Here is a 24,591-nt window from a genome sequence, read left to right on the forward strand (position 1 = left end):
ACCTGGCCAAAAATCTCTGGTCATGGTGGAATTACAAGGTTCCTCAAAAAGTTAAAAATACATCTACCCTATGACCCAGCAATAGCACTGCTAGGAATTTACCCAAGGGATACAGGAGTGCTGATGCACAGGGGAACTTGTACCCCAATGTTTACAGCAGCACTTTCAACAACAGCCAAACTATGGAAAGAGCCTAAATGTCCACCAACTGATGAATGGATAAAGATGTGGTTTGTATATATAATGGACTACTACCTGGCAATGAGAAAAAATGAAATCTGGCCATTTGCAGCAACGTGGATGGAACCGGAGGGTATTATGCTAAGTGAAATAAGTCAGGCAGAGAAAGACCGATACCATATGTTTTCACTCATATGTGGATCTTGAGAAACTTAACAGAAGACCATGGGGGAGGGAAAGGGGAAAAAAAAAAGTTACAGAGAAGGAGAGAGGCAAACCATAAGAGACTTCTAAGGACTGAGAACTGAGGGCTGATGGGAGTTGGGGGAGAGGGGAAAGTGGGTGATGAGCAGGGAGGAGGGCACTTGTTGGGATGAGCACTGGGTGTTGTACGGAAACCAATCTGACAATAAATGATATTAAAAAAACCAAAAACAAAAAAACAAAAAACTCCCAGTTCACCGGGGAATGACACCCTACCAAATGCGTGAGATGTTTTGGGTGGTAAAGTCAGGTTAAAATAAGGGAAGTGACTCCCCTGAAAACTTTTAACCTCAAGGAAGAGTTGGAAATAGACACTTTAAAGAGATTCTAAACCATGATATTAACCTTTTTATGTTAAGGGCTCACTCTTGTTTGTGGGGTTTTTTTGTTTGAGAGAATCTCCTATTTGAGATTAAAAATTAAAAATGCTAACTCAAGTAACTGAAATACAGTTGTGGTTATCAAGTTAAAAAAACGCTACTGGAATATATATAAGTGCAGTTAAAAATGTGGACTCAAAGGGATGCCTGGGTGGCTCAGTCAGTTGGGCATCCGACTTCAGCTCAGGTCATGATCTTGTGGTCTGTGAGTTCAAGCCCCACATCAGGCTCTGCGCTGACAACTGAGCCTGGAGCCTGCTTGAGATTCTGTCTCCATCTCTCTCTGCCCCTCCCCTGCTCTCTCTCTCTCTCACTCTCAAAAATAAAATAAAAACATAGAAAAAAATTTTTAATGCATAATCATGTACTCTTAAAAGGAATTGTTGAGATATGCAATACTTAAAAATGGAGTAAGATTTGTAAGCCAAACTTAAGGGCCTAAGGAGGCACTGAGCTTTTGGACTTCTGGTCATAACAAAAGACTATATTTACCAACCCCAAACTTGTAAAATGGACAAAAGAGGAGACTGACCAATATCTTATTTTTAACTTTATTTTTATTGTTGACACTATTACAGATAGATAGAACAACCACAACCATATTAACAAACCAAAAACCTGTGCACAGAAACAAGATGAAGAAAATATATCAAGATGTTAACCACAGTCTTTGGATGGTGAAAATATGGGTGAGTTTCTCTTCTACATTTCTGTAACTTCAAAGTTTCTATAATGAACACATACAGTGTTTATAATGGTATATATGTAATAAAGGTGGATTACCAAAACACTATGATAGAGACCATTCGAGGAAACCAAGACAAAATATTTCACCATAATCCCACAACGACCACACAACTATTTAATTGTTTTCCATATTTCTTCCCATCTTTGACTCTATGTATACCTATCATTAACACCCTAATTATCATAGACTGGTGCACAGACCGAGATGTTAACAGCAACTGTTGCTGGGTGTTGGGAATATGGGTGAATTACTTTTCTTCTAGTTTTACTGAATTTTCCAAAGTTTGCTATGAGTATGTATTATATTTGTAATGGAGAAATACATACACAAGATTTAATACCAAAACACCAAAGGTCATTCAAGGAATTTGAGACAAAATATTTAACCATAATCCCACAATGACAACACTATTTTAATTATTTTCAGTATTTTTTTCATTTTAGACTTTATGCATACATATTTAACACTGTTATAATCACAAGCTTGTGCACTAAAACAAGATGGAGGAAATAGATCAAGATGTTAACAGTAGTTGTTGGGTGTTGGGAATATGGGTGACTTTTTCCTCTTTTCTAATTTACTATATTTTCCAAATTTTCCTCTGGGTATGTATTATGCTTGTAATGGAAACAAACATAATAAACTTTGTTATAAGAACACTATCATAAGGAACATTTGAAAACATTAAGATGAAAGTGTTTAACCATAATTCCACAAAGGTAACATAACGGCTATTCTGAATACACGTTTTGACACAGTTATAATCATAAACCTGTGCACAGAAACAAGAATAAACAAGATGTTGAAGAGTGTGTATCTGTCTTTGGAAGGTTGGAATATGGATTTTTTTTTCCTCCACTTTTCTGTATTTTCCAAGTGTCTGATGATGTGTTCAAATTATGTTCACAATGGAAACGTGATTATAAACTTTTTAGTAACACTACTATAAAGAACATTCAAAGAATTTAAGAAAATAATGCTCAACTATTAGCCTACAACAACAACAACACAACAGCTTTTGACTATAAGCATACATTTTTAATCAGTTATAATTGTAGTATAAATATAATTCTGTGTCCTGCTTTTTCCACTTAATATTCCGTAAATATATTTCCACGTTGCTACATAACTCTCGATTATCATTTTTAAGCAGCTGCGTACAGTCCATGAATACCTTCACGTAATCGTCCTATTGTTTTGGCATTTATGTCATTCCTAATTTTTCACTAACATGAGATTGGAATGGACACCCTGTCATTTGGCAAGTTGTTTTCTGAAAAGGTTCTACCAATTAATACTGCCAACAGCGATCAACCCAAGTTCACCCTGATAACATAACGCTGGTTCCCATCTAAAGGGTCCCCCTCCTGTGCTGCGGGGCCTCGATTCTCCTGTTTTCTTGGCTGTCCATTCCAACCTCAGGTCCTTCGATGCAGCTGGCCCTCACCTATACCAAAAAGGCCCCTTCTTCACGGCCCAGGACATCCTGCTCAATTCATTCCCACCAACCTGGGCTTCCCAGCCCTGCTTCCCATTTTTCCTTCTGTCTGCTTCCCCACCCTCCTAGATCTGGCGATGTATTAGGACTTCCTTCTTTGGCTTCCTCATTTCTGCTTCGTGCTCTCAACCCTACAGCCTTCCTCAACTTTGGCATTCCCTGCAGCTCTGACACACGTTCCCCAAGCCCTAACCACGCGGATCTAGGAGAGGAAGATTTAGACACGTTCCCCCAGCACATAGGTTAATTTTGCTTGCTCAAATTATCTGCTGTTGTCTTTTGCTCACTTAATCTACAGATCCACTTCTAAGGTTTTTTTTTTTTTTTTAATTTTTTTTTCCAGCCAACTCAAAGCCAAAAAATTTAATAGTCATTATGCAAGGGGAGGGGAAGCAAAAGGAGTACAGGTGGTCCACAGAACAGGACACAGGAAACCTCAAGCTATGAGGTCAATTTGTGATTAAGTGGAAAACTGAGGTGATCCGACAAACGTGACACTAGTGGATAGATAGCTCGGAAATACTTAGAAGGGCTGCAAGAGGGAGGAACAGATGGTAAGGAAACAAATTAAGGCTGCTGGGGAACCTGAGTCCATGTTAAGCTTAAGTTGACTGTAAAGAAAGCTTTTTTTTGTTGTTTTTTGTGTTTTTTTTGTTTTTTTTTTTTTAATTTTTAAAATTTAAGTTAGACATGGGGGAGGAGGGTCAGACAGGTGAAGACAAGAAATCAGGTAAGCGATAGAAAGCTCTAAGGATACTAGCTCCTGGGCACCCAGGGTGCAGACTGACTTGTGGCAGTTCACACTACTGAAGCCACGATGCTACTTGTCACTTAAGGCAGGAAGCGCACAAAGGAAGTGATGGAAGTTGTTAGCCTGCATCCTTATTTACAACACAAAAGTCTCTCCCTCTGGTTCTCAACCGTCAGTAGGCACTACTGTGATCTAGTGATGGTTGCAACCCACTCTTTAAAGGCAAAAACGTAGGATTTATAGGGAAAAGCTTCAGTTTTTGTAAATTCATTATCAAACACACATCAGGTTGGTTAAAAAAAAAAAACAAAACTTGTAATATTTTAGCATGAGAACCACTGCAAGGTACAATGTGGCAACCAACCACTTTGGGTCACAAAAGGCCAATCCACATATTGTAAAGGCTTACACAGCATTAGGTTCCAAAGTGTTGGTGTCGACGAAATGGCTGAAAAGGAAGTTCAAAACACTTCTCTTTTCAAACAGCAAAGAATAAAAGACATTTTACCTTTCATGCTTACACTTGTACAGGAATACTTAACAGTAAGGAATGACACACAATTACTCGAAACGATACCAATGGGGTCCAAATAATGCACAAGAAGTCTTTCTCAGAATCTAAGATGCTTAGAAATATATTCTAATTTGTTGCTCTCTTCCTCCTCCAAAAAAAAAAAAAAAATCCGAGTACCAGGTAAGGTACCTCTGCACAGTAAACTGTAACTGTATATAATATCAAATCCAAAGATATGTGATTACTGTTTTGCTACGATATGCTATTTTATATACACTGCAGGGAGCATTATATATAGGTTACAGAAATGTCATTTACAGTTGACTGGGGCGATTTCTGTAGTCTCAAAAACCCCTGGGGTTTTCCCTCAATAAGGTCACTCAGATGCAAGGTATGTGCTAGAGCTTTCCCATATGCACACACTGGTGCTGGATGGGAGACAGCTGGATGGGGGAGAGCTAGATGGGGGAGAGCTGAGACCAAAGCAGTTTCCACCTTTGGTTTCTTTTTAGTCTGAGTTGTCTGATGTTAAAAGTCAGGTGTGTACGTGCCAAGGTAAGTTTCTTCTGACATTGTTATGGATTGGTCTGAAGTCTCTGGTTTAGTAAGGGTCAAGTTCTAAGTGAAGGTTTCCTAACCTTTATACTTATGTTCTCAGCCGGTATGAGTATTCTGGTGTCTAGCGAGGGACAGGCGATCACTGAAAAGCTGCCCACAGACATCACACTTGAAATATTTGTCATCGGCCCTGTCGTTGTCGCTGGTGCTGGTGCTGGCATGTTCAGTGTAGCGGGAGCTTTCCCCATAGACATTTCCAGGCTCAAATATTATCACCCTGGCATGGGTTTTCAGGTGCTCACCATAGGCAGAGTTGGAAGCAAAGGTTTCTCCGCATTCCCTGCAGTCGTAGTATGGCTCCTCAACCTGAATCTCTTGATCTTCGCCTTCTTCTTCTGGGTCTTCGATCCCTGCCCCATCTGGCTCATCAGCATCTCCCTCTGGCTCTTCAGCTCTTTCCTCTGGGTCTTCGATCCCTGCCCCGTCTGGTTCATCAGCATCTCCATTGGGCTGTTCGGCCTCTCCGTTGGGCTGTTCGGCTTCCCCATCTGGCTCTGCAGCCTCCCCATCTGGTCCCTCGGCCTCTCCATTGGGCTCGGCGGCCTCCACATTGGGCTCGGCAGCCTCCACCTCAGGCTCGGCAGCCTCCACCTCGGGCTCGGCAGCCTCTACGTTTGACCCCTGGATCCGCAGCACTTCTCGTGGAACAAGGACATTGGCTTCCACCTCCTGGGCTCCTTCTTCTTCCTCTTCTTCAAGATGAAGCTTCTGGTGCTTGGTGAGAACGGTGTTATGAATAAAGGACTTCCCACAGTCCTTGCATTCATAGAATGGTGAATCTCTTTTGGGGGGCTCAGTAAGAAAGGAAGTATGAACAAAAGAGGCCCCATAATCATAGGGCTCGTCTTTCTCGTGAATTCTCATGTGCTCCCTAAGGTCTGACTGATTGAGGAAGGTTTCTCCACATGTTTTACATTCATAGTGTTTCTCTTCGGTTTGACTTCTCTGAAACTCAGTAAGGGCTAAGCCTGGACTCACTGCATCTTCACTTCTCTGGCCCTGTTCCGGTAAATCCTCTCTGGTGTGAATTCTCATATGCTCACCGAGGACAGAGCCATGAATGAAGTCTTGTCCGCACACATGGCACTGAAGGGATGTTCCTGCAGTGGGATTCTTCTGTGGGGCACGAGGCCTCCGCGGGTTGATGACCAGGGGCTGCACAAAAGGCTCATCATACCTTCTTTGGCCATAAAATTGATCTTGCTCGTGGATTTTCTGATGCTCAAAAAGGAATGAGCTATGAACGAAGGATTCCCCACATGCCGGGCATTCATAGAGCTGCTCTCCAATGTAATCTTTCTGATACTCGCTGACAGAATGGGTGTGGATTACAGAATGGGTGTACTCACGACTATCGATGAGATACTCTCTGCCATGAACTTTCTGATGATCCTTAAGGTCTGCGCGATCTGCAAAGCCTAGCCCACAGTCCTTACAGCCATAGATTGCATCTTCAGGCTCGTCCTGCTCGTCCTGCTCATCTGGCTCATTCTGCCGAGGCTCTTCCGGCCGAGGCCCTTCAAGGCCTATGCCCTGAATAACAGTGTCTCCAAAGAGCTTCCGACCATGGAATTCTTCTCGGGCATAGATTTTCTGATGTGCACCAAGGTCTCCGATGGTGGCAAAGCATTCCCCACACTCCCTGCATCTGTTGCGTACTTGCTGTTCAGCGTAACTTGTCTGCGCTTGCTCCTCGTCATAACTGATTTGTGTCGGTTGCACCATGTAGCTCGTTTGTGCTGCTTGCTGTGTGTAACTCATGTGCCCTGGCTGTACAGCGTAACTCATGTGCATTCCAGAGTAACTCGTCTGCACTGGGTGTTTGGCGTAACTCGTTTGCGCTGCTTGGTCAGAGTACCTCATCTGTGATGAGTGTCCAGCATAACTTGTCTGTGGTTGCTGCTCAGCGTAACTCGTCTGAGGATCAGTAGAGACTAAGCTGCGAATTACAGAACGTTCGTAGTTTTTACTTCCAGAGGGCTTCTTTCTATCGTGAATCTTCAGATGCTCAGTGAGGTCGTAGCTACGAACAAAAGATTCTCCACACTCTGGACATTCATAGAATTTCTCTCTAGGGCGAAATGTTTGATGGTCACCAAAACGTAGGGAGTGAATTACAGAGGTCTCATAGTTCCTACGCTCAATGTTTTTCTTCTTCGAACGAGCCTTCTGATGTTCACGGACATTTGAGGTGGGAGTAGATGATTCGCCATCCTTCTTAAGTTCACTGGATCCCTGACTAGCTGGACTTTTCTGAGATTCCATATGGGATACACTTTGTATGACAGAGTCCTTGTAGTTGTTATTCTTACCCCCTTCATTAGGGTTCTCTCTGGCAGGAGTTGTCTGTTGCTTATCATGACAGTCTGAAACAGAAGTGGAGGATTCTCCCTTCTCTTCACATTCAACGACTTCATTTCCATCGCAACTTTTGGGAGGTTTGAAAGCAGCTACACTATGGATAACAGACCTCTCGTATTTCTTTCCTTCAGAGGTATTCTCTCCAGCATGGGCTTTCTGGTGTTCGGTAACACCTGAGCTTTGAATGGTAGACTCTGCAATCACTTTTGGTTTGCTGGGCCCCACTGCACTGTGACTCTTCTCAGCCTTAGCAAAGGCTAAGCTATGAATAACAGACCTCTCATATGGTTTCCTCTCATAGACGTTTTCTTGAGGAGGAACCTTCTGGTTGTCATCAGGGTTAGAGCTGACGGTGAACGCCTTCTGGTCCTCATCATCTTCAGGTGGTCTTGTTATAGTATGACTCTTCTGGGATTCAGTGAAGGGCACGCTATGAATGACAGACTTCTCGTACCCCCTGCCTTCAAAGAGGTTCTTTCGAGAATGAATTTTCTGATGCTCACTGAGGTCTGAGCTTTGCCTAAAGGCATCCCCGCCATCTGTAAAGTCATACAGCTTCTCTTTTGGGTACGTCTTCTGACGCCTTTTAAGGGACTGACCAGGAATAAATGTTTCCTCACACACTTTACCCTTACTTTCAAAGAGGTTTCCTCTAGTATGGATCTTCTGATGTTCTTTCAGGGATGAGCTGTGATGGAAGGTCTCCCCACACACCTTACATTCATACATTTTCTCTTTACCATACGTTTTCGGAAGATCATTGGGGGGTGGGCTGGGTTTAAAGCCTTCCCCACGCTCATTATCTTTGTCATCTCTACCATGGATTTTCTGGTGGTCAATTAGGGCAGAGCTATGAAGGAAGGTTTCCTTACACACCTTACATTCATAGAATTTATCTTTCCCATATATTTTCTGGAGCTCACTGAAGGTTGGGCTAGGCATGAATGGCTCCTCATACTCCTCATCATTACATTCTGCAAGATGCTCTCTAGCATGAATTTTCCGATGTTCGGCAAGCGCGGCACTCTTATTAAAGGTTTCCCCACACTCCTTACATTCAAAGCGTTTCCCTCCAGCCTGACTTTTCTGAACCTCACTGACAGCCACACTATGAATAAACGATTCACCATACTCATAGAGATTCTCTCTAGTATGCATGATCTGATGTTCGACAAATTCGGAAATCACACTGAAAGACCTCCCACATTCATCACACACATAGGGCATTGCCCCAAAATCAAGTGGCTGCGACTCAGTGAAGGAGGGGGCGCTAAGGCTGCTCATGCTCATGGCTTTTCTCATTTCACTACATTCAAAAGGTCTCTTCCTTGCATAGCCCTTCTGCTCGTGAGCTGAACCCTTCCCATCTGTGTCAAACTGATAGCGCCTTTTTCTCTCAAGAACTCTCTTTTTGGAAACAAGACTCGAGTTAAAATTAAAGCCTCCCCCAAAGCCATTCCCTTCATAGCCCCTCTCCTGAATCACCGACTCCCTCTTGTTGAACGAAACTTCCTTCCAATCATTGTCTGGCCTTCTGGGGAACCTCTGGGACCGATCGTTAGATTCCCTTGCCCGTCCTGATTTAGAGTTGCGCGAAACGTCCTTGATGAATTTTTCCATGATCACCCCGTGGGAAGATTCATCTTCACAAATTCCCCGCCGATGGGTTGACTTTTTGGTTTCAGGCATAGATTTTAGACCTGAAAAGAAACCCCAAGTGTAAATACTCCCTAATTCCTATACCTGTAACATTGAGACTTCTGTGACGATGGTGTGAATATAAAATGTAACAGGTCTACCAATACGTACGTAAGGCTCCCATCTCATTAACTCAAATGGCCACTAGGTACAACCTGCCTCGTGCTTACCTCGACTGGTGCTTGGGTAGGCACTTCTCTTTGACCTCGATGAATGGCCCTGTGTCATGTGGGAGTGGCCGTCGTCTTCTGCAAGCTGAACCCCTGTTCACAAGAATGATATGACAGCTTACGCTCAAGCTGGGCACAAGACTCATCACCGTAAGATGGTGCCTACCTTCCTAGGAACCACTAAACAGGAGGTGGCCCACGCCCAACTCCTGGAGTGTCTTCTATGTGCAGTCCCATGTCCTTACTGTCCACTCCTCAGCCCATTCTAGCCTGAATTTTATTTTTTAATATGAAGTTTGTTGTCAAATTGGTTTCCATACAATACCCAGTGCTCATCCCAACAGGTGCTCTCCTCAATGCCCATCACCCATTTTCCCCTCCCTCCCCTCCCCCCCCCATCAACCCTCAGTTTATTCTCAGTTTTTAAGAGTCTCTTATGGTTTGGCTCCCTCCCTCTCTAACTTTTTTTCTTCCTTCCCCTCCACCATGGTCTTCTATTAAGTTTCTCAGGATCCACGTTAAGAGTCAAAACATATGGTATCTGTCTTTCTCTGTATGACTTATTACCTGAATTTTAACTAATTCTCCTGATTCCACCTAGAAATCTGCACAGAGACCACTACATGTCCTGAAATTCAGTGCACCTTTTTCAGTCTTCACCTTCCTGTAATGAACACTTAAATCCTGACACCCTCTTTTTCACTGGCTTCCATGATTCTCTTCCTCTTTCTTGACTCTTCCTCAGCTGTTCCCCTAACACCAGAGCTCCCTGAGGCTCCATTGCCTTGCAAAGCTCTCTCCCCTCAGTGCCAGCCAACTGCCCACTATGCTAGCCAACTTCAAGGGAAGTCCAAACTGGAACTCAGGATCCCATTCTAAGTAGGTATTTAAAAATCCTCACTGCCACCTCTCTAGAAAAAGTACCAACTCGTGGCAAGAGCCATCTCCCCATTCTCCACGACCTTGTACAATATACTCAATATACCCACAGCCAGAATGATTTCTCAAAAACACATCTCATCATTTATTTCTCTGCTTAAAATATTCCAAAGGCTTCTTATCACCCTTAAAATCCAAACATATTAACATGGAGTCTAATGTCCTACAGCTTTAAGAGTCAGGTGACAAAAAGCTCCAGTAACTGGGTCTCTCTGCTTACCCAGAGAGAGCAGCTTCCTGTAGTTTTCCATGTTGTCCTGAATCGGGTTCTGAGGCTTCCTGTCCTCGGTCAGGTTCACAACGTCCTGGTATGACACGGCATCCTAAAATACCAAACACAGACCTCTCGATGGAGTCCTTCCATGGGTGCCCAAGAGAGAAGAATGCTGGCAATACGGGCGCTACACACACAGATATGTAGAAAGTGCGCACAGTGTCTGGGGTTCTGAGTGATCCAGGGCGAGTTTTACTACGGACCTACTGCGTACCTACCTTGGTGCTAGACTGTGAGGAAGATCCAAAAGACGTATGACACACATTCCTTGCCCTCATGCAGCTTATAATTTGGTTGGAGAGAAAAGACTCATGAAACAATTAGAGAACAATAAACAATAAAGTGGGGTACAGATAATCAGTGCTAAATGGGTTTGGTAGAGGAACTTCAGTGGGGCCTTAAGTGGGAAGACTCTGACACAGAGAAAGGGGGCGGTGGTGTGAGAGCTTCAACAGGCCAAACATGGACTACACGTGGCATGTGCAGGGACGGAAAACGTGTTTCAGCAGGCGTCTGGTCAGGAGGTGGGACTTAAGCCTCCCTCCGCGGTCCCACTGTGTCCTGTGTTCACCTTCACTGCACAACATGGGTACATGCTGTGCTGTTCCAGGTGTGGAGATGTCCCAAATAACCCCGATGGAACCTGAAGCACTGAATGCCTTCATTTTATAGCTGACTTTCCCACCTGCTGAACACGTCTCTAAAAGTCATTTTACAAGTCCCTGAATTACTCGGAAGAGTCTCCTATGCAGGACCTCACAGTACCTTTTCTTACTGATGCCCTAGGACACTAGCAGTCTCAGGGAAGTGTTGTCCCAGGGACCACGGATGGCACTGAGGCCTGGAGATAGATGTAAGGATGGACATAGCACCGTGGGAAGCCCACAGGTTTTGGAACCAGAGAAAACTCAAGGACCAAAGGAGGACTGTACCATTTCTGAGCCATGCAACCTTGGGAACAGAAATCTTTCTAAGCCTCAGGTTCTTCATCTGTAAAATGGGAGAGTCAGCATCAACCCGCCTTGCGATATTACAGGTGAGGGTTTTCTGCAATGGGACGTGTTGTTCAAACATCAAGAAGAATTACATAAAAAAAAAATGTAAATTACTAAACTACTATGTAAAGACATTTTGATATTGAATTTATTACAGCTCCTTGCTGGGAAGTGGCACAGACACAGCCGTGTGAAATGCGGAAACGAGGGCACGCACGACAAGATAAACCAGCACATACACTGGGATTTAGAGGAAGGCCTCATTGATGCAACTCCCAACATCTAGTGATGAAAAGCAAAAGCCACAGCCAAAACTGAGCAGAGTTTCAAAACTAGAATTCTTTCTGGGTCTGGGCTGAGAAGGCCTAGAACGACGCACAAGCTACAGAAGCTCAGGAGGCTCTAAAACTCGGGACAGGCACCCTGTAGAGCAAACTGGCATCATTTTTGCTGGTTGCCCAGCCCCTGTCCGGTGGCAAGCTCAAGAGCCAAAGCTCCACTAGGCTCAGGTTTGTGACAGTATGTCCTGAGTCCCAGCACTGGCGTATTCTGCTACACCAGCAGGGACACAGGACATCCGTAGTGAGAGGAAGGAAACCAGGGCTCCTGACCTGGGGCGTTAGCAGAGAGAGCAGAGGAGGTCAAGAACTTGGGAGGCTCAGGGAGTCAGAAAGGTCACCGTCCCCAGTGCTGAGAGACCCCATGGGCAAAGGCAAAAGGGAAGGGTTATTTTTCACACTCTTCTTTCTGTCTGCCTGAGTAAAATAAGAGCACACTGAATTTTGAACTACACTGTTCTATGAAAGAAAAACAATGCTTTATTTAAGGTAAAGTTAATCTCCATAAGTGGGCGTCCCTATAGTGGCTCGTCACTTAGTATCTGCAGCCAAAACGGCACCTCAACTTGCAGGAGCGCCCACCGAGTTCCACTCGAATGGGTGACACCCGGAGAGCAGGCAGCTCAGAGAGTTACATGCGGTGCTAAAAGAGGATGAGGACTTCCTGCTCTGGGTGCCTCACGATACCATTCGTCTGCCTGCCGCCAGCCTGGCACGCCGGGTTAGGAGTGACCCGCCGCGACTAGACTCTCGGCCTACACTGACCAGGAGCCAACCCTCACTGGGGTCGAGGAAAGGCATTTAAAGAGCAAAGTAAGACAAAAGCCAATTAGCAACCTCCTCTCATCTTTATTTCATGACTGTTTCAACACCCCCTAAACAACGGCTCGTATCGCTCATCCCTCTACAGACAAGTGGGAACGGAGCAGGGCTTGCAAGCCGTGCATGCACACCGCACCACATTCTCGGAGGTAAGGGCGTATCACAGAGCCTTTTTGTTTTCAAAAACCAAGCTTAAGAGTGAGTCTGTTTAGTATTTTTGTCTAGATTCCTAAAATTTTGGCCAATTTGGTTTCTTCAAATAAGATAACAAAATTAGTAGCAAACTAAGTGTGTCACAAACTTAGTTTCCCTGGCACAAGGGACAAGGACATCTGGGCTGGAGGGACAGTCACCTCCGACCCTACCCACCTTCCTCTGCATCCCTTCCCCTGTAACTGCTGCTTTGGGGTGCTCTGCTTCCAACATCTGGACACTGCCGATTCCTCCCTCTCATACACACCTGCATTCCTTGCTTATCTCCCAGACAGGGGACCGGTGACAGAGATTTCAGGGTGGGATCCGAAGCCTTCTATCGGCTGATGCCAACTTCTGAGTGCCGCTGCAGGAGTGCACGGGGGACTGACCTGAGCTCTCTGCTCGGCTGCAGGACACAAGACCCTTGCAGCCAGGCCCAACCCCACCTTGTGGCTGACTCAGAAATTTTGCCCTCGGGGTTCCGGCCTGCCTGGCCTTTCTGTCTGGTTCCTGTCCCCGGGCCTTCGCCGGAGACCTCCTGACCCTACCTTCACCTGGCCTTCAGAAGTCAAGGGTTACTGCCTTCAAGATGCTTCCTTTCAAATCCAAATCCAAACCACTGGGACAACTGCTTCCCAGCGCTCAATTTTTCCTTCCCAGAGCTCTGTGGAACGAGCATCACACGGTATCCCACGAAGGCTTATTTGTGGGACTGCTGAATTCCACTCTGTCGTTAAGGCTTGAAGTTTCCAGGGCATGTGGGGACCCAGACGACCTCAGACACCATGGCACTCCCTGACCTGGGCGAGGTCCCTAGTGCTAAAAGGAGATGCAGGTTCCTTGCACTCGGCTCCCCTTCCTCTCAAAGCCCTTTCCACGCTGCGGCTCCCCTTCAGAATGCTGGGTCACGAGTGACCCTACTCCATACAGGTCAGCCCAGATCCCAAGGCCTTTTCCCCTCCACTGATCTCCCCAGCATACCGCCTCCTAAAACTACTGCCAGAACTGCCGACACGCAGGCGGTGCCGACCGCATGCCAGGCATCACATTAAGCCCTTCTTGGATACACATGAATCACACTCACTCCTCACAGCAGCCCACTGACCCAATCACTGCATCCATTCTTCAAATGAGGAAACTGAGGCTCAGCTTAGTCAAGCAAATGGTCCAAGGCTGCACACCTAGCAGGTGGCAGAGCTGGGCCTCACACCCAGCCCTCGCTGGCTCCAGAGCCTTCGCTCTCTCTTGCCTGTGTGCTGTGTGGATGTACAGCCTCCCTGGTTCCCTGCAGTGGGCCAGAAAGACCCCTGCAACGGTTCTGCTTCCCTGGCTCCATAGGGAACCACTGACATGACCGACGTACCACATGCCACAGTTGTGGGATGGCAAAGTGCTCCTCTGACAATGTGGGTCAATCAGAAAGTAGGCAGGAGTCACCCCAGCCACTTGCCACCTCTGCGGACAGGCCTGGGCTCCATGCAGGGCAGAAGTGCCCCTCTGCGCACCCAGGTGGGATTCTAAGGGTGGATGAGCATACCCTCCTGGGAAAGAAAGGCCTCTCTGCCATGAAATGAAGATGGCCTTTCCAGAAAGAGAGGAGACCTAAGCATACCTGGGATCTTGACTCATAATCCATCACAGAATCCCTACGTTTGCGTTCTCTTTCTGTTGCAAAAGTTGTTTTCTCCATCAGAGGAAGGGAAAGGTCCCGTTGAGGAAGTCCTGGGAAGAGACAAGGCGTCACAGAGGGACAGGGTGTGGTGTGGCCCTGCACGCCCACCAGGGAAGTCCGAGCATGGGACATACTGCCTCTGGGGTTCCTGGGGTATGGCCAGCGGTCCCGAGACCCCAGGTCTCTGCTCCTGCCTCTCCGCTCCCGGTCCCGGTCCCAGTCCAGATCCCAGTCCCGGTCTCGCTCCCGGTCCCACTCCTGGTCCCAGTCCCGGTCCCGGTCACCTGAGAAAGCCAGACATGGAGGAGTTAACACGGTCCTGGGCCACGCAGGATGGGGGCCCTAATCCCCCTCCTCCCTTGAGGAGAGATGGATCCCACACTGAGGTCTCCAGACTCCCATGCATGACCTGGGCTCTTCTGATTACCCTGGACCCAGAACACCACTTCTGGAGGCTTTGCCCAAGTGCCACGGACGGCAAAGCAAGCGCCACAGCGTGGTTTAGAGGCCGGTCCCCTGCAGACACTTCTGTTGTTTGCTGGCTGCCAGACCATCAGCCCCACACTCTGGACCATGACTTCAGACCCGCCTGCCAGTCTCAATGTGCACATGACCCTGCTCCAAAGAGACAAAACACGTGCCCTCCCAAAAGCAAGCTTCCTTTTTAAAAGTTCTTGAAGGACCTTAAAACAGGTTTTAGAGGCAAAGTAGTGATGAACTCTGCCCCTCCTGGGCCAATTTCAAACAGCTTCAAATACTTTCTCATTATTTAAAAAAAAAATTATATTCCACACCAGACACTGGTGTCTGCTTGGATATAAAAATGTCTCATTCCATCATCAACTGTCCTTCCCCTCAGATCTGCACCGCTGTCTCCACTGATGGTGCCAGGCCCACCATACACTTCTGGGCACTGGGCGGAGCTGGTAACCTGACACAGTTACTCACTGCAGAATGATGACGCAGAACGTGGCGGTGGGGACTCTGCTCCCTTCCGGCTCATGCTGTCTTCGCTGCGGAGGTCACTGTTGTTGTCATCTGAGAGGACCAGATACTGACTTAATGCTCTATCACCTCTCGCCTGTGTTCTCAAAATAGCTCCCCCGAGTGGAGTCTGCCCTTGCCCCAACCGTGCAACCCCCTGCCTCCCCGGGAAGCTGGAGGGATCTGATCCCCACATTCCTCAGCTTCCTACCACGCCTGGGCAGGCTACGTGGCTGCGACCGCCCTCACCTCCTCTCCACACAGCAGCCACACACAGCTCTCTGGGGTAACACACCCTTCGTGTCATGAAAAGGAGCCCAGGCCAGGGTTGTGAGGTGCACAGAGGCTTGTCAGTTCCTCACAGAGGCCCTCACTGAGGTGTGCCTTTCCTACCCACACCACCTTAAGGCGGCGGTTCTTAACTGGGGCGCTCTACTCCCCGGGGACAGGTGGTAACATCACGTCTGGCTGTCACAGCTGGGGAGGGGTGCAACCGGCATCCTGTGGGTAGTAGAGAGGGGCTAGGGGTGTGTCACTGCACATCCTATGACAGGCTGGCACCCCACGAAGAGAGTGACCTGGCCTCGACTACCAATGGTGCTGCGGCTGTGAACCCCAGGGAGATCATGGCTCCCCAACAGCCTCCACCGTGCCTCACCTCCTGGTTCATACATCTCCTTGTAATTTTCCAGCAGAGTAACTAGCTTCTCACAGTTCTCGGGCTTTTTTGCCCGCACCCAAGGCTTGATCTTTTCTGGAAGGATGGTCAGGTACTGCTCAAGGACCAAGAGCTCGATAATCTCCTCCTTGGTGCGAGTCTCTGGCTGCAGCCAATCGAGGCAGAGGTTTCGGAGTTTGAACAGTGTCTTCCGAGGCCCAACAAATTCCACGTAGAGGAAATTCCGAAACCTCTGATGAAAGAATTCAGGGTCAGTTGCACCTTCTCTTATGGTGGCATCCGGCTCCTTAGTCAAGTCACTGTCTAGCTCATGCACATCTGGGGCCCAAGACTTCTTGGGTTTGGTGGCAGACAAGTACTTTGGAGGCAGCATTTTTCTAAGTGAGATTTTCACTGGAGGAACCAAACATGAGTCAACAGGAAAGACGCGGCAGGCTGTGACAGTCAGTACTCAGGGACCTGTAGATCGTAAGGAGATACACACATGTCCCAGAAGTTGAGGATCAGGCAGCAGTGTGGGGCTGCCCTACATGGGCATCAACAACACTTTGTGAACAAACCACGGGGGCAGAGATGTGCACACTCGCAATACACAGATGCATGCGCAGCACACGAACATAGCCTCCCACAGGGGTAACAAGCATGACCTCTGGGCACCATCAAACCTGTTTGAGAGTCACCTCTGCTACTAACGGGTGTCATGACTGTGGGCAACTACTCAACGTCCTGGAGTCTGTCCCCTTATCTACACCAGGGAACAACAGCCCTCAACCCTTTTTAAAACTGTGAGATTAAATAAGCTAATATACCTAAAAGGCCTACCAACCCAATGCCCACAATGCTCAAGGTGCCAGGCATTACTAAAAGTGGAGGTTGATTTTTGTTCTCAGCAAAAATGGAAAAGGGGATACAGGGAATGAGGGCCAAACCTACCATTTCTGGTGACTTCTGAACATCTCTATCACTGTGGAAAGTTCTACTGGCCAGAGTGGCAGAGTCTGCAGGTCTGCTCAGGACCCCTTCCCTCGGCACCGCACACCCTTCTGACGAGTGCCTGTCCTGAACCCCAGCCTCGGGCTCTGCTAACACCACCTCCTCCGATAGGTCTCCTGAGCTGCACTATCCATCTCTCAGGTGTTGCAAGCACTCCTCACATGTATTTTTAAATGCTGCAGTTAACTTGCCCCTCTCTGCAGCCTAAACTATAAACTCTACTCGAGGGATTAGAGACTCACTTTTCCAGACCTGTATCCTCTAGTGTCTGCCTGGCACAAAGTCAGGTACCAACAATGGTAGAACAGATTGAAATTAACAGACATAAACCCATTTAAAAACTGGTTTTAGGGGCATCTGGATGGCTCAGTTGGTTAAGCATCCAGCTCTTAGTGTCGGCTCAGGTCATGATCTCACAGTTTCGTGAGTTTGAGCCCCGCATGGTGCTCTGTGCTGACAGCGTGGAGCCTACTTGGAATTTTTTCTCTCTCTCCCTCTCTCTCTCTGCCCCTCCCCTGCTCATGCTGTCTCTTTCTCAAAAATAAATAAATAAACTTTAAAAATAAATGAATAAATAAATAAGTAAACAAACAAACAAACAAATAAATAAAATAAGTTTTAGACGTAGGCACGCATTATTACATGGCTGAAGAAGCACAGCTAAGTTTCTGGGGAGAAAGAAACTCTCTGGATTAACCTCTATGCCCTTGCTTCCAAAGAACATTCTGGTGTGTCACCCACCATCACCTGCCCACTTTTCTACCAACCCCCTCTAGGAAAGAACCAGCTTTGATAATCCTCTGTATTGCTGCATTTATTTACCTAGTTGTCTTTTTATTATCTGCCCCTTCTTTTTAGAAAAACCTCTTAGACTGAGTTTAAAAGCTGATTTTCATCTTTTTTCTAACATAACCAATTAAGGCTATACATTTCCCGTTACCTAAACCATCTCCCTCTGTGGACAGCCACAAATGGTACAAGAAGGTAGGCAATATGGGAAAGAAATTTAGGTTTGGGTGGGTGAATTAATTCACCTGACAGTTTTGTACTTCTGGCTTTACTTCCAAGGAAGAACAAAACAATATGCAGCAAAAATTCTATGCTTTTGTTTTAAATGGAAAACCAGTAAGTTTAAAATTAAAGTTCTTTCTTTAATGTTTAAAGAGAAAACAAGGTGTTTCATTTATCATTGGGGAATAAATGTAGCAAACTCTGCCATGCCCTTTTCTCCCCTGCAGTGATGGGCTTCGGTTCTGCTCACGCACAAACACCACCCCCACACATGCTCTCTCCCACCGCTGTCCTCTGAAGCATCAGCACACACGTCCATCAGGAAGACCCTCAGCAATCAAGCACTGCCTCCCTGTCTGCCCTGCCCTCCTTGAGGACGGGTGACAACAGAGGAGAGGGCATGAGATGGCACCCTGCCAGGCAGAAGACTTCCAAAGCCAGGGAAGGAAAAGGACAAGTATCCAGTCTCTGAGGACTAGAGTGATGCTTGGCTAAGAGGGACAGAGAGACTGCCCCTGACAAGGCAGAGCTCTCAAACCCAGCAGGCCTGAATGGCAAAGATGAAAGGGCAGGAAGCCCAAGATTGCTCTTTGGCATTCATATCCCAGAGGAAACTCCAGTCCCCTAGAAGATGCTAGTGCAACTTCTCAGAGGTGACAGGATACCTTCAGGTATGTAAATCACCTGTTTGGGAAGAGGATCCTTTCCAGAACTTCAGAACAAGCAGCTCTCCACGGGAACAGAGTCAAAATGCCAGGGACCTGCAGACATTTTAAAGACAAAAATATATGGACAAATAAACATGGAAGAAATGTAAAAAGAGTGTTAGAGAATTAATTCTCCAAATGGCTGTGAATTCAGATAGCATTAGAGGTGAGGACTTACATATCGCCTTCAAGAAAAGGCCAATTCCCAGGTCATAAACCAACAAAGAGAAATACAAAGCCTTCCCGTTGTCTTTATGAAATCAGAATAATTTAAAAAGCCACTACAAAACTAGCATTAACAAACCACAGATCAAATTCAGTTATAAAAGCAGACAAAAATCTCTGGCACTATCACTGTTGAACACTATTCTTCAGAGTTCCAGCCAATTACGAGGCAAGAAAAATGTGAGGCATAAAGAAAGATCTAAAACTATCATTCTCTTTTATGTAAGAGCATTCACTCAGATTTTGTGAATCAATGGAAGCAGACCTGACAATAATTTAATAAGAAAATCACTTACAACAGGCTCCCTAAATACGTATCAGCAATTAAAAATTTTAAATAGTGGGAAGAGAACTGCCATTATAAAGACAGAAAAGACTTAATGAAAGACGATACCATCCACATGGATAAGATTACAAATTATAATAATAAAAGGCAGTAAACGGAGAGACATAGGATAATCATGGGAGATGTATGGATCTGGCATATTAAAGCTCTAAAACCTCCCCCAAGTTAATCTATATAATTTAATGGAACTTCAAAGAATATTAATGTTGGGGAACTTGGCGATGGTTCCAAAGTTGACCTGGAAGAGTTCCATTTGGTCAATATTTTGAAAATTCACATATCAAAAGACCAACAATCCATACAAAAAATTTAAGAAATATTTTCACGTAATCTCATGGTAAGAAAGTTCTTTTATAATATGCCTGAAGGAGAAAGACTACATAAAAATAACAATGATGGTTGTTTACACCATCAAAACCTAAGAAATAAAACAACAAAAAGACCCACTTGTAACTTATGATAAGAAAGTGGATTCTCTTAGGAATTGTGGTCTAAGTTGACCACACGTAGTCAAGTATCCGGCAGTGGCATGAAACGTGGCACTTACAAACTAGTAAGGAAGGCACACATTACTTCAGTAAACAGTGGTAGGAAGACTAGCCAATCTTTCACTTGGGGGGAGAAGGTCATACCATATATAAAAATGCTAAAACTAAAATCAAAATAAAATAAATAAAAGATTACTTTTTAGAATTATGGAGCAGGAAAGGGCTCTTCTAACTAGACGATAAAATTGAAAGCTATTAAGGACAACTTTGACTTCATATATGTACTTGTTTACTATGGTAATTTTTCCTCCCAGTACACATATATTTGAAGCATAAACCACCAGCAGGTGAAAACTACATACAGTAACTGTAGGATGAAAAGGTTTGACAGAGAATCAATAATTTTTCTAAGAAAATACAGGCAGGCAAACCTGACTCAGAAAGCAGAGGAAAATCTAGGGAAGAAATTTAAAAAGATGAAATAATTTAAGGAGCAACTTCCATAAAAGTTCCATGAGCAATGAGTTCACCATGTTATAAAAACCCTCCCAGAGCACAGAAAAGAGATGGAGGACATCTTACTCATTAATAATACGACCGTTTGAACACCCTTAAGAATTCGATCACAAGGTACACGCCAACTTCTACACCAAAAATTCACTCATTTCTTTTCTCAAGAAATTCAGGACTAGAGTAAACAAATTTGATGTTCTTTAAATGTGCTCAAGATTTTCTAACAAGGGCAACAGAACAGCCTGTGGTCAGCAAGAACATTATACATACATATATATATATATTTTTTTTTTTTTTTAATTTAACAGGAAAAACTTAAAAAAAAGAATCAGGCCCTAACAACTCCTTCCCACAACTGCAGAGGAAGTTCATTTCAGATCTGAGAGTAAAAAAGGACTTTGAGAACAGAGTAATTGTAAAAATGGACAACGTAAGTATCTGTATGAAAAAGAAATGGGCGTACTCACATAATGCTTATGGCAATGGAGATTTGATGGAGGGCAATTTGGATAACTTCTTGAAATTTTAAATGTACACACCCTGTCCTATAAATTCTATTTCCATGAATTTATTCCAGAAATACATAATCACATATGTCCAAGAATATAGTCACTGAATAGTGCTGACAATGCACAAAATATAGTACATGTTCATATAATGATTATGAAACCTTTTAAAATAATGAGCCAATTGTAAATAAATGGATATAAGATGACCTCTAACGTAGTTAAGTGCAAAATGGGACACGAAAATGTGTACAGCATTCTAAGAAACTATAAAAACAGACGTATTTACTTAGACAATTTCTGTAAGAATATATATGAAACTAGTAATAGTGATTAATAGTGATCACCCCTGGGGAAGGGAACTGGGGGCCAGGGAAAGAAGGGAAACTTACTTTTTCACTGTATAGTCTCCTTTTGTTTTTTGTTTTTATTTATTTATTTTTTACCATGAGCATGTATTACCTAGTCAAAAAAATAAATTCAAAGTTAAAACAAAACAATAAACAAAAGCACTAGTAGAGGCCTTAGAGACTGTGCTGCCCACTGAGTGGGTTCACGCAACCCTGACACCTTAACACTGAGGGGGTCTCCTCCCTTCCCTGCCTATCCCACCCTGCTGGAGTCCAAGGTCATATTCTAAACCAGATGGCAGGCAATTTAGAAATCCCCAAAGAATCAAGTCTGGAACTTCTGAAACCAAGAATCACATAAGGAAATTGCAGCTATAAGTTGAATATACTCCCCAGATCTCCAGCAATTATTAATACATAATTGTAAGGTCATCCCCTATCCTAGGGATTCTGAAATCTAACTGATAGACCTGTCTGCCCATGTGCACAGAGGTACAGATCTCAAGTGTGTTCAGAGAGGCACTGTGTGCAACAGCAAAGAACAGGGACAGGGAGGAGAAGGCCCAAGCATAATTCCAACGCCAGAGCCCACCAAAAGACCACTCACTCACTACTCAGCAGATGGGAAAATAAAAATGGGTACAAATTTTCTGTGCTATAAGATGCAACCAAAATAAAAACAAACCAGAAGAAGAGGGGGGAAATATTTTGCAACATAGACAACAGTTAATATCTCAAATGTGAGAAGCTCTTAGAAACCAATAAGAGAAATGTCTACCCGTGAAAATAAAAAATACAGTTCATAAAATTAGTGATAAGTTCCAACAGTCACATCGGAATCAAAGAAATGTGAAATATTACAGTCAACACCTTTTGGCCTATCAAAGGGGCAGATATTTCAAAAATAATCAAAAAGAAAAACTGATGTTGGTGAGAAGCTGGCTGGTGCAGGCATGAACCATAATTCTGGATGCCATTTCAGCCTATGTTTTAAAAACATTAAAAATGCCCATTCCTTTTGAACCAGCAAGTCTCCACTTAAGGACAGTCAAGTAGGTAAAATATTAGTAGGAAAAAAAAAAGCTATGGGGTGCCTGGGTGGCTCAGTCGGTTAAGCGTCCGACTTCAGCTCAGGTCACGATCTCGCGGTCCGTGAGTTCGAGCCCCGCGTCGGGCTCTGGGCTGACAGCTCAGAGCCTGGAGCCTGCTTCCGATTCTGTGTCTCCCTCTCTCTCTGCCCCTCCCCCATTCGTGCTCTGTCTCTCTCTGTCTCAAAAATAAATAAACGTTAAAAAAAATTAAAAAAAAAAAAAAAAAGCTAAAAAGTCAGGTGCCCACTACAATAAAGTCCTTATATATACACCTAATTTCCAGTTTATAAAAGGTAACACATGCAGCACTAAAGAGCTGCTGCAGTAAATGATGGCAGGTGACGCCATTTTACACATGGAGCCATGGGAAGGGACAAGCACATGTCAGAAAAGTGTTAAGCACATGTCAGAAAAGTGTTATGTTGCTAACGTGTTCTTGTATAACTATGGTCCTAACACGGGGCACAGATCCTGTCTCAAGAGTCAAAGTCCGGAAAAGGAGACACTGATCGACATACTCCTACAGTGGTACCTGACAGCAGGTGAGTCTTGTGAGATGAGGTTAGGTGCCATCCTGGCCAAGTGACCCAACCTTTACCCCTTACTCACTCTGTTTACAGACCAAAGGGCAACTCAGAGTGGGGCCAGATGTGCTGTGCTAGTACTTGCCAGGGTCCCATACTCACCTTACCCCCAGGAAGACCCAGATCTCAGGTGAACTCGTCCTGTGACAGCACCTCTGGCCAATCAAAAGCATAACTGCTCTACCCACTTCGCCCCCACTTCCCCAGTCCAGCTTCTGCCTCCATGGCAACAGCCACGCCTACCGTTGAAGAAAACAGAAGATACAGGTTTGGAGGTAGCTGAGACGAAAGCATCACAAAGGAGCCGAGTAAAGGTTTGTCTGAAACGATCGCATGAAATGTTGGGGCTGAGGGGGTAGCCTGTCCAAGGACAGACCAGAAAGGCCAACAATAACAATTTACCCATATGATCAGAGATGTGCCTGAAGATGCGTGAACCTAGTAGAACTGAGAGTGCCTGCACTTAAACCCAAAGTCTCTGAGGGCAAAGCCTCTGCTGCCTTTTTCCACCATTGTATTTTTATCTCACAGGACTGGCACATAGGTGTTCAATAAACAGTTTTTTGCACTTAGATGCAAAAATGTTTAATAAATCCAGTCTAGAAAAGTCTAGTCCATTCCAGTAATACAAAGGAAGATATCCCAATTCCAGGGGTCTGTTCTATACGGTGGATTATAAGGGGAAAGGGATCCTGTGAGCATTGTTTCGTGTTAAAAAGCATTTGCAAACTTCAACAGCCTCTCCTTATAGTGTTCTTAGCAAAGAGTACAACTAGGAGGCCACCTATGAACAATAGAGATTTATCTCAAATAAAAGCAAGCAAGCATATTAAACACTAAAGGTATTCCAACTAAAAGTGGGGGCCAGGAAGGGAGGACCTCCACCACAACCACCATGCAACACTATTCTGGAAAAACCTGGCTAACACAACTGAAGAAGAAGAAACGAAAAGCATAATGTGGAAAAAGCATTATTTTGAGCTAAAAAACCTTGTCACTAAATACAAGAAAAGAATCCCATTAATAGCAAAATAAATAAATTCTCATAAATAAATTCAAACTATCTGCAACTCCAAACAAAAATTTTTTAAATGTCTAGGACATAACACAAATCCTAAATACATGAAGACATATGTTTTTGGATGGGAATGTGGAAATTGTTGTCAATCCTTCCTTGAACATACATTAAAATCCAATGAAAGGATGGGAAGCTTTGATAAACTGAGAATCCAGTTCCTCTAAAGAATAAAGGTACAAAACTATCAGGACAATCCTGAATAAGGTATGTATCTGGTGGGGGCAATGTGTTGTCTGTAAAATGACCCAAACATATGGAAACGTACAGTATTCTTTCCAACACAATGACGCAAGTGTCAAGACAAATACACTTAACCGAGCTAACACAGTCCAAAACCTGACTTGCATGAAAGTGTACACACACATGGGATTTAGTTTACAATAAAGAAAGGTCTTTAAATCAAAAAGAGCATTAACTGTTTAAATACAAACTATGAACTCTCTGAGGACTAAGTGGTAAAGAATAATTTTAACAAAAGTGATGAGAGGGGATGGCCAACACTTTAATTTCTGACCAGTTATTCAAGCATGCATTTCCAAGAAGGTTGGGACAGCCTCTGGCATTAGGAAAGCACCACAAACCAGTGCTGGGGTCTGGCCTCCTGCCAAGCAATTCTGTA

General features: G+C 44.7%; 1 protein-coding gene across 8 annotated transcripts in view; it reads right to left on the reverse strand.

Annotated features, from left to right (window-relative positions):
• Positions 1-1,363: 1,363 nt before the first annotated feature.
• PEG3 (paternally expressed 3) overlaps positions 1,364-24,591 on the reverse strand; it is a 32,804-nt gene continuing 9,576 nt past the window's right edge. For 4 of the 8 annotated variants that reach the window (XM_053210587.1, XM_053210586.1, XM_053210583.1 and 1 more), the window contains 9 exons: positions 21,262-23,133; positions 18,769-18,845; positions 16,060-16,539; positions 15,366-15,455; positions 14,552-14,701; positions 14,358-14,467; positions 10,342-10,444; positions 9,183-9,275; positions 1,364-9,014 (listed from right to left, as the gene is read on the reverse strand). In XM_053210587.1, coding sequence (XP_053066562.1) covers positions 4,990-9,014; positions 9,183-9,275; positions 10,342-10,444; positions 14,358-14,467; positions 14,552-14,701; positions 15,366-15,455; positions 16,060-16,453 — 4,965 coding nt within the window. In that variant the 5' untranslated portion in view covers positions 16,454-16,539; positions 18,769-18,845; positions 21,262-23,133 and the 3' untranslated portion in view covers positions 1,364-4,989. The remainder of the gene's footprint in view (positions 9,015-9,182; positions 9,276-10,341; positions 10,445-14,357; positions 14,468-14,551; positions 14,702-15,365; positions 15,456-16,059; positions 16,540-18,768; positions 18,846-21,261; positions 23,134-24,591) is intronic. The other 4 variants (XM_027037421.2, XM_027037422.2, XM_053210588.1 and 1 more) reach the window with 2 other exon arrangements.

The sequence above is a fragment of the Acinonyx jubatus genome, chromosome E2 (assembly GCF_027475565.1).
Source record: "Acinonyx jubatus isolate Ajub_Pintada_27869175 chromosome E2, VMU_Ajub_asm_v1.0, whole genome shotgun sequence".
Taxonomy (NCBI): Eukaryota; Metazoa; Chordata; class Mammalia; order Carnivora; family Felidae; genus Acinonyx; species Acinonyx jubatus.